This window comes from Capsicum annuum, chromosome 11, assembly GCF_002878395.1.
Source record: "Capsicum annuum cultivar UCD-10X-F1 chromosome 11, UCD10Xv1.1, whole genome shotgun sequence".
Classification (NCBI taxonomy): domain Eukaryota; kingdom Viridiplantae; phylum Streptophyta; class Magnoliopsida; order Solanales; family Solanaceae; genus Capsicum; species Capsicum annuum.
Window position 1 is genome coordinate 202825107 of NC_061121.1, and position 9625 is coordinate 202834731.

At 36.4% G+C, this 9625-nt stretch overlaps 1 protein-coding gene across 1 annotated transcript; it reads left to right on the forward strand.

Moving 5' to 3' along the window:
* The first annotated feature begins 5493 nt into the window (after positions 1 to 5493).
* Positions 5494 to 6750, forward strand: LOC107848286 (histone H2A). The gene is made up of 2 exons (XM_016693014.2): positions 5494 to 5833; positions 6311 to 6750. The coding sequence occupies exons 1-2, from the start codon at positions 5624 to 5626 to the stop codon at positions 6548 to 6550; spliced, it is 450 nt and encodes a 149-aa protein (XP_016548500.1). The 5' UTR covers positions 5494 to 5623; the 3' UTR covers positions 6551 to 6750.
* Positions 6751 to 9625: the final 2875 nt, after the last annotated feature.

The following is a 9625-nucleotide window of genomic DNA, read 5'->3' on the forward strand; positions in this document are numbered from 1 at the left end:
TTTAGCTATTGTCGGCGTTTTAAGGTTAAAGAGGTAAGATAGGCTATCCGCAAGATGTGAAGGGGCAGGGCGATGGGGCCCGATGAGATCCCGATGGATTTTTAGAAGTTTTCTGGTGGGGCAGGGTTAAGGTGGCTGACCAACTTGTTCAACAACATTTTCAAGTCCGCAAAGATACCCAAGGCGTGGAGATGGAACACGATGATTCCTTTATATAAGAGCAAGAGTGACATTCAGAGTTGCAACAACTACCGGGGTATTAAGTTATTGAGTCACACGACGAAGATTTGGGAGAGGCAGATGGAGCGGAGGCTGAGGAAGATTGTGTCTTTTTTTGAGAATCAATTTGGGTTTATGCCTGGTCGCTCCACCACTAAGGCAATTCACCCAGTGAGGAGACTGATAGAGCAGTATAGAGAGAGAAAGAGGGATCTGCACATGGTGTTTATTGACTTGAAAAAGGCATATGACAAGGTCCCCAGGGAGGTTCTTTGGAGATGCTTAAAGGCGGGGGGTCCCTGTGGCGTACATTCGAGCGGTTAAGGACATGTATGAGGGAGCGAAGACTAGGGTAAGAACGGTGGGAGGAGATTTCGAGCATTTTCTAATCTTGACAGGGTTACACCAAGGATCAACTCTTAGCCCTTTTTTATTTGCTTTGGTGATGGATGTGTTGACGCGGAGTATACAAAACGAGGTGCCTTAGTGTATGCTTTTTGCGGATGATGTAGTTTTGATTGATGAGTCCCGACAAGATGTTACTGATAAGCTGGAGGTTTGGAGACAAACCCTGAAGTCTAAAGGTTTTCGGTTGAGTAGGACCAAGACAGAGTACTTGGAGTACAAGTTTAGTGAATTGAGGCAAGAGGACGAGGTTGGAGTGAAGTTGGATGCCCAGACGGTTTGTAAGAGGGATAACTTTATGTATCTTGGGTCGACTATTCAGGGGAATGGGGAGATAAATGAGGATGTCTCTCACCGTATTGGGGTAGGTTGGATAGAATAGAGGCTTGCATAGGAAATTTTATGTGATAAGAAGGTGCCCCCAAACTGAAGGAAAAATTCTATAGAGTTGCAGTCAGGCAGGCTATGTTATATGGAGCTGAGTGTTGGCCGGTTAAGAACTCTTATATCAAAAAATTGACCGTTGCTGAAATAAGAATGTTGCGTTGGATGTGTGGTTTTACTAGGGCTGACAGGATCAGGAATGAAATTATTCGGGAGAATGTGAGAGTGGTATCGGTGGATGATAAAATGCAGGAAGTGAGGTTGAGATGGTTTGGTCATGTGATGAGGAGGGGCGCGGATGTCCCGGTTCGTAGGTGTGAGAGGTTGACTTTGGATGGTTTCAAGCGGGGTAGGGCTAGATCTAAGAAATATTGGAGGGAAGTGATTAGACGTGACATGGAGCAGTTACAGTTGATGGAGGACATGACCCTGGATAGGAAGGTATGGAGGAAAAACATTAGGATAGAGGGTTAAGATGGGTGGATAAGTCATAGTCAGTAGGTAGGAGGGCTTAGGTGTCTTTTGTTGGAAGCATTGCATATTTTTGTGGATGACGCATCTATGTTTTTATCGTGTTCCATACTTTTGATGTTCTCATATACTGTTCTTTGTCTTGAGCCGGGGGTGTATCGGAAATAGCCTCTCTACTTTGTTAGAGGTAGTGGTATGGTCTGCGTACACTCTACCCTCCCCAGACCTCACGATGGGGAAATTTACTGGGTTTGTTGTTGTTGTTATTGTAATAAGTGTGTCAAATCAAAATGTGACAAATAAAATCGAACGAAGGGAGTGGTTTATAGTGTGAATAGATCTTTATACTATTATGGCCAAAAAAATTTATCACGAATTTATTACTTTTTACTTCTTGTACAACCGTTCTTTTTGTTTTGGTTGCATTGTACAGCCTTTTTTTTTGGGGGGGGGGGGTCATTGTACAACCGTTATTTTAATAGGACACTTTTTTTTTTTGGTCTCATTGTACAATCGTTTTTTTTTTGGTGAATCATTGTACAACCGTTATTTTAATAGGAAAGCGGAAAAAAAGATGACTTTTACTATTTAATATTTTTTGAATTATTATATTTTATAATAATTTAATTTAAATTAGAATTAAAATGGTAATCCAACTTTGCATTTTGAAGCTTTCTACTTTTAATATAAAATATGATAATTGTAAAGAAAATTTTGTTCTAAACACAATAAATGATATATCCAGTTTTTAATAAAATACATCAAATACTTGACAAAAATTAATTCCAGCACTATAATTTCTGCATTATTAATTCCAGCCCTGCTAGTTTCTGCATTATTTGTATTGGTATCAAAGGACCCCTTAATGGAAGAAAAATTTATTTACTTGATTGAAGTTTTGAACAATAAATAGAGTAAATTAATATTTATAAAAATTAAATATATAATTTTGTAATTAATTAATATATTTTTAAAATTATTTTATTGTTATTTTATTTGATATAATATTAAAATTCTTGTCCTCATCCAGCATTGTTGAGTGATCCTTAAGATCGAGTCAATTAAATAACTTTTACGTTTGACATAATGTTAGTTAGCAATTGATATAGATTGTCACGATTCAAATTATTGGATCACGAGGACACATATTCTAGTCCACTAGATAGGAGAACCCCTTACAGTTCCTTAAAAATATCAAGCGAAAGTCTTTAATTAAATAACGAAACCAACTTTATTATAGAAAAACCCTTTCAAAACTGTAAGAAATTACAACTACCCTAGGATCTAGTCTAAATAGGTACAAAAGTTGCTAAAAAAATAAATCGGGCACAACTTTCAGTATGAATGAGACAAGTGGGATCTGCTGATGGAGCACCACCACCACAGTCAAGAAACCAACACTGATTCTTACAAAAGACTTTGCCCCCAAAAAGGTATAGTGAGAGTAGCATCAATACAAACCACATGTACTGATGAGCCTCACTGGTTGACCCGAATTGGCTTACACAAATATAACCTAAATATTCAAATAAAAACATGCATGCTTTTAGACTCATTACCAGATTCCATATTCCACCTCGTTATTTACTTTCGGTTATGAATTCCCGAACCCCATTCTTTCTCTTGCGACTCTACCATCCTAGACCACTAAGTCTGAATTTACACCGAGAGTAACATAACTTATAAAAAGACAACCACAACAAGGAAATAGCTTTAAACCTAAGTCAAGAACCTAATAAGTCACCTAACATATAGGGAGGAGGTCCATTCAGGCATGTGACCTGTCCATCCAAGCCCCCGAACGTTTGATCGGATTTACCCATAACTTACACTCGTCCTTCTCCTCATTCCACTGACATAGAATTTCATAATCCACTTTAACCTTATTGTCCATTTTCTCACTCGAGTTAATATTACAAGTCAGGCCACAATAAGAATTGCTAGCCAAATCGTAAGCAGTCAACACTTAACTGAACTATGGTATCACAAGTTAATATCTGCTCAACCAACACACACTTAGCACAACAAGTATCAAATAAGCAGTTAGGATTACAATCAACGAGTTAACATATTATCACCAAGTCAAGTTTAATCAAGCTAAGACAAAACAAGTCAAGAGACGACAAGTCAAGTCAATCATGACCAAATCAACAATCTTGACTCTAACAATATTCAAGTCAACAAATTGTGACTCTGATAATAAGAATTCCAATTATATCAAGTTTATAAATATGATTCCCTGGTTCACTCATAGAACCTTCAAGCTCACTGATCCTTTACATACACGTTATGGGTGATGCATTCACCCTCTAGACATGTCATGTAGGGGATAAATTTCATCCATGCACTAAAATTTCAGAAACAACTGTCTGCCAAACTTGTTTTGCCAATAATTCCCGAGAACGTTTTAAGTACCAAAATATTTCATATTAAACAATAAGGTAAGGCAAGATCATACAATAACATAAGATCATTTGCACTTATCACACCAAACAACATGCATTAATAAGCCACATTACAAGATAGTTATTATACGCATATAACATAAATTGAATTAAACTTCAATGTCATCACCTACATTGCCGAGCTTTAATCATGTCACCTACCGCAACGCTCTATTTTGAATGACAAAAGGGTTACCACCCTAGATTATCCAGAACCGAACGCAGTCTGAAAGAAGTTAAGCCATAACCCATCTCAAAATGATAAAATTTTTAATATTTTATCCTCATTGTCCTGACTACGAATCACCTGTCGAGTTGTGGGAATTCTTAACGAGTCATTGGACCAAACCGTAACTAAATCAGAAAATGTGTGGCTGAGTTCTGCTCTGGGTACGGGTGGTTCACTATGAGTCATAAGGACTTGTTACGAGTCATTAAGTGTAAATCGTAGGGTGTCCAGTGTATATCCCAAATGGTTGTTGGGTTGACTACGACTGAGGCCTATTAGTCGTAGAGTCCCATTACGAGTCATATAGGTTGAGTCGTAGGAGCAACGGATTGTGAGTGCCTTGGAGATTTTCTTGGCTACGACTTGGGATGACGAGTCATTATGAGTCTATACGAGTCGTATAGAGACTCGTAATCATTGACGACAAAATTTTGTTTTAAATTAAGAGCACTTTGGACAATTTTCTTCTCACCCAATTAAAACCTCAAGTTCATAATGCACTTAAGAAGGGTTATTTCTCATTCATAACGTACTCAAACACTTCCAAAACTCTCTTAAATTCTCTCAAGCAACCATACTTAGGGGTTCCAAGAAGCAGCTCATCTAATGGCTCAAGGGTTGAATTCTTTCTGTGAAACTTGGTATTTCAGGCATATTACTCTTCCTTAATTGCTAATTTGTTAAAAATATATATTTATAAAGTGTTGTTCGTATGGTATTGATATTGGTTTTGAAATATGAGTTGAGAGTTTTGAACAATTGTTGTTTATGTAATGTTTCATATTTACCCCTACATGGGTTAGTTTAATAGGTAACAATTATCCAAGCAAAGTGTAACATTGGGTAATGAGGTCCGTATAGAATAACTGACATTAATTAGTCTCCTTATTATCCACACGTTACAATTGTTACTTTGCAAAAATCGTAAACATTAACGGAAATAAATAAAAGTCAAAGAATCCCAAAATACAGCCATTAGTTATCCTCAATCTGGATCACAACAATCCATATTTTTTAGATTTATCAAATCCGTTAAAATTGATCTCATATATATATATATATATATATATATATATATATAATATTTTTCACTTTTTTAAAAAATTCAAATTTGACATTTATTTGAAAACAAACAAGGATGCTAAAATAAATTCGAAAATGTTGGCCAAAGCAGCAAAAGTTTTCAGGCGGGAGAAGGACCATTTAACCATAAATAAACAAAGCATTCGAATTCATAATCTCCTCCGTTTCCTATTGGTCCATTTAAAATGACGCGGATCAATGGCCAGTCAGTTTCCACCGTTGATTAAATCTCAATCTAACGGCCATAAGCAACGATCCTCAAACCAAAATGACAACCCAAATAGCTCTATAAAATCCATTAGCAGATTCCGACCCATTCCATCATCTCTCGCTCCGATAAACAATCAACCAATTAAGTATCTCTCTCTAAGAATTTCTCTCGTCGGAAATGGAGTCAACGGGAAAATCGAAGAAGGGTGCCGCCGGAAGAAGCCGTGGTGGCCCAAAGAAGAAGCCTGTTTCCCGTTCTGTCAAGGCTGGTCTGCAGTTTCCCGTCGGTAGAATTGGTCGCTTCTTGAAAAAAGGCCGATACGCTCATCGTGTTGGTTCTGGTGCTCCCGTTTACTTGGCCGCCGTTCTTGAATACTTGGCTGCTGAAGTAAATTTCACCTCCCTTATTCTTCATTTTTTGCTTCATTATTCTTGTTAATTTCGTTCAATTTAGATCTAGGGTTTCAATTTTGTGTTGAAATGCTTCTATTTGGTAAAATCCGCATTGGGGTTCTTTCAATTTTTTCGATCCTTTTTGGCAAATTTTTGTGCTGAAATGCTTTTATACGGTGAAATTTCCATTGGAGTTCTTTTTTAAATTTTTTGAATTAGATCGTCTGTACTTATTTTTGTTGTTAAAATGTTTCTATATGGTGAAATTTGTTATGGGTTTCTTTCATTTTTTTTCCCCGATTTTTTGATGCGTTAGTCTGATTTCCCTGTTCTATGTGGCAAAATTTATATTGGGTTTCTTTCAAATGCTTCAGTTTTTTTGGTGGGTTTTTATTTTTGAGTTGAAATGCTTGTATATGGTGAAATTTGTATCGGGTTTCTTACAAATTGTGAATTGGTTTGATTAATATAGGTGTTGGAATTGGCTGGAAATGCTGCTCGTGACAACAAGAAGACTAGAATTATTCCAAGGCATTTGCTGTTGGCAGTGAGGAATGATGAAGAGTTGGGGAAACTTCTTGCTGGTGTGACGATTGCACATGGCGGTGTTCTTCCAAACATCAACCCAGTTTTGTTGCCAAAGAAGACTGGAACTGCTGAAAAGGCGCCTAAATCTCCTTCCAAAGTTCCCAAGTCTCCTAAGAAGGCCTAGATTGATGACTGGTTTGGGTTTTTGGGGAGGGGGGGGGGGGTGTTTAAATCTTTTTGTGTATGTAATTTTGTTGTTTTAGAAGAATCCATTGATTGTGTCCTTCATGGATAGTAAAATGGGATTAGCTGGGAAGTATTGTTAGATCTTGTGTTAGGTTTTTCTCTATTATCAATGAAATGAAACCCCTTGTTTCGAGTTTATGATTTTCTTTCTTCATTTCTTGGTATTCTGTACGGTTTGTGTAACAAATCAATGAAATGGTTGCTTTTAGCTTTATCTGGATGTTGTTAACTGTTGAAAGAATCATAGCATCATCAATAAAGTGTAATGATTGAAAAAATTGGTTCTCTCTACAATTGAAAGGCCGTGATATATGCCTTCAAAGATTCGTGAATCATCATGGTGGTTGATTAGTTGACTCTTTAGATGTCAGACCTTAGCCATTGGTGTCTTATGATAAGCATTGATTGGTGAAGCCCGTCTGCATTTCAATTTGTAATGTATGAGTCATTTTTCATAGAGGATATGTAGTTTGGACAAAAATTCTAGTTGGTAAGATTGTACTATATATAGTCCCTGGTACACGAAGATCTTTAAGGTACTTGAAGCAAATTGTTGGGATTTTAGCCAGGTTGGTAGAAAGATCTGATTTTGAGAATCTGTTTCGGTTAGGACTTATACCTTTGAAAGACAAAGCATTTACAGTATTTCTCACCAGCAATGTTGCAATTGATGGTTTTTTCTCCTACTCAGAACTCGGAAGAAAAGCAACTGAGTTGGGAATTGAAAGAAAATGGTCCATGTTGCAACTACTAATGACTCCTATTTTGGATCTACATAAGGATGGCAGGTCACTAAATATATTCCTTTCTTGTTAAATCTTGCTATAAATCAATGACATGGTGCAACAGTAGCTTTTGTCGTTGGAGAAGAATTGGTAAATTAAATACCCTTAAGCCAAAGGTATCGTGTTTTTCTTGGCTAGTGGTTTATCAATGTCTAATCTCTGGAGAAAAGGATAGCAACTTTGTAAGAGATGTGCCCATTGCGAAGTGATTACTTGTTTTTGCACAGTAAAGTCATCAACCAGATTTGGAGCATGGTTCGTGCAATCTTTTGCATGACCTGGACGATGCTCGATACAATCGGATTTCTTGCATTGTTTGAAAAAGAGAAAGCACTCAAGATAGGGAAACAAAGGAATTTTTGAAGTCAAGGAAGTGCATAATCACCGGAAAGAATACCGTTGCATTGAAGGTGTATAAATTTCTACTCTTAGTTACATTAACGTCAAGAAATTCCTCTAAACATGTAATAAGGTATATTCTCTTCAAAGCATTTGCTCCTAACGGGCGATGAAAGAATCAGAGAACTAGAGTTGGGTTAGCTTGGGAGCTTCCTGAATTGTAATAACCACCACAGCTAAGGACCAAAGGTGCAATAAGGAACACATCTAGTTACATTATTTATAACTTGCAGAGACGAATGTATGGTAAGTTAACTCAATATATTGCTTTTGGGTTTGGCTCTATGTATTTAATATTTATATATACAAAAGGAATTTAAAATGTGTCAAAGAAAATCTATTAAATATGCACAAATATAAATTTCAAATTCAAATGAGAAGTGGCATCTCGAAACCACTGGAACTCGCAAATTTCACTCTTTAATCGAGACTGGTCACTACAACCATTCTTGCATCATTTTGTTTCCATCACTTCTGCTCGACAGTCAGAAGCTTAAACTCAAGAGAAATACGCGGGAAAAATAATTGATTGGAATTAGAGTGAAGTTATACGTGTCAATGATAAAATGTAACTCCACTCTGGGTAAAGTTTACTAAAGAAATGGACTATTCCTATGTTTGCTTTCTAGTTTTGTTACTTTTGTGGGTGAATTCGAGCTAATTTATCAAAATCATTTTATTTTGATAGAATAAATGCTTTTTATCAAAAGATAACTTTCACATAAGTAGTTTGAGAGAGTAATAATTTGTATTGACGTAATTGTTTACCTCTAAATTCGTGATTTAGAGTAATGATTGGATTTGTTTTAAGTGGTTCAAGGACATGCATATTTTAATGACCATGTAGCAAGGTTCTTAACCCTAAATTGAAAATTACACAAATACACCACTTATGTTTTCAATATTATAAAAAATCCCAACTCTCTAAACATATTACAAAAATCCCAACATATACACAAAATATTATGTATATGTCGGCTATACCTGTCAGGTGGGCCGGGCCGGATCAACCCTGAATCGGCCCGTGAAAGTTAGCAGGGTTGTGGGCCGGTTCGGATCCGGGCCTGGTTAAGCGGACCGATCTGATTCCGGACCTAACAGTAAAAATTTTCAAAACAACCCTAACTCGGCCCACTTAACCCAATCCGGTCCAACCCACCTAAACCCGGTTAAAAATTCGATCAAAATCGATCAAAAATAATTTTTTTTCTCTAATATACACTATATATACCCACCTATATACATTTTAAATAGAGATAATACCCCCGAAAATACCTGAACTTTGACCGGATTTTCAGTTGAGCATACTGAACTTTGCGAGGGTCCTATTACCCCCCTAGATTTTTTTTTTTTGTATTTTAATGGCATATATCTGCCAACTTTTACATGTGCGTGTAATTACCGACTTTGGGCGCGTGATAGTGATAAAAAATTATTATAAACTTTAATTTTTGATCAGAAATCCCCTTAATTTATTTTCTATTTTTTCATTAAATTCCTTACCTCCTTTCTTCTACTCTTCTCCCATTTTCATCTCCATTGTTGAAGGTTTCATCTCCATTGTTAAAGGTAAGATTTTTTTTGCTTTCTCAACAATTCCAGCCATAATTCTCCAAAATTAAAAAAAATTAAGGCAATGGTCAGTTCAATTTTTGACAAGCTATGATAAAGTGGAGGATATTAAGAATGAAAATTAAAATTGATTATGGTGTCGAATAATCCAATGTTGAAGGTAAGAATTTTCTAGTTTTCTCAACAATTCCAGCCACAATTTTCAGAAATTAAAAAAAATTAAGGCAATGGTGAGTGCAATTTTTGACGAACTATGA

Bases quoted from the DNA above. Each gene is read 5' to 3' on its own strand.
- LOC107848286 (XM_016693014.2), top strand. From the start codon at position 5,624: ATGGAGTCAACGGGAAAATCGAAGAAGGGTGCCGCCGGAAGAAGCCGT. The intron at 5,834-6,310 runs GTAAATTTCACC...TGATTAATATAG, and splicing joins TTGAATACTTGGCTGCTGAA to GTGTTGGAATTGGCTGGAAA.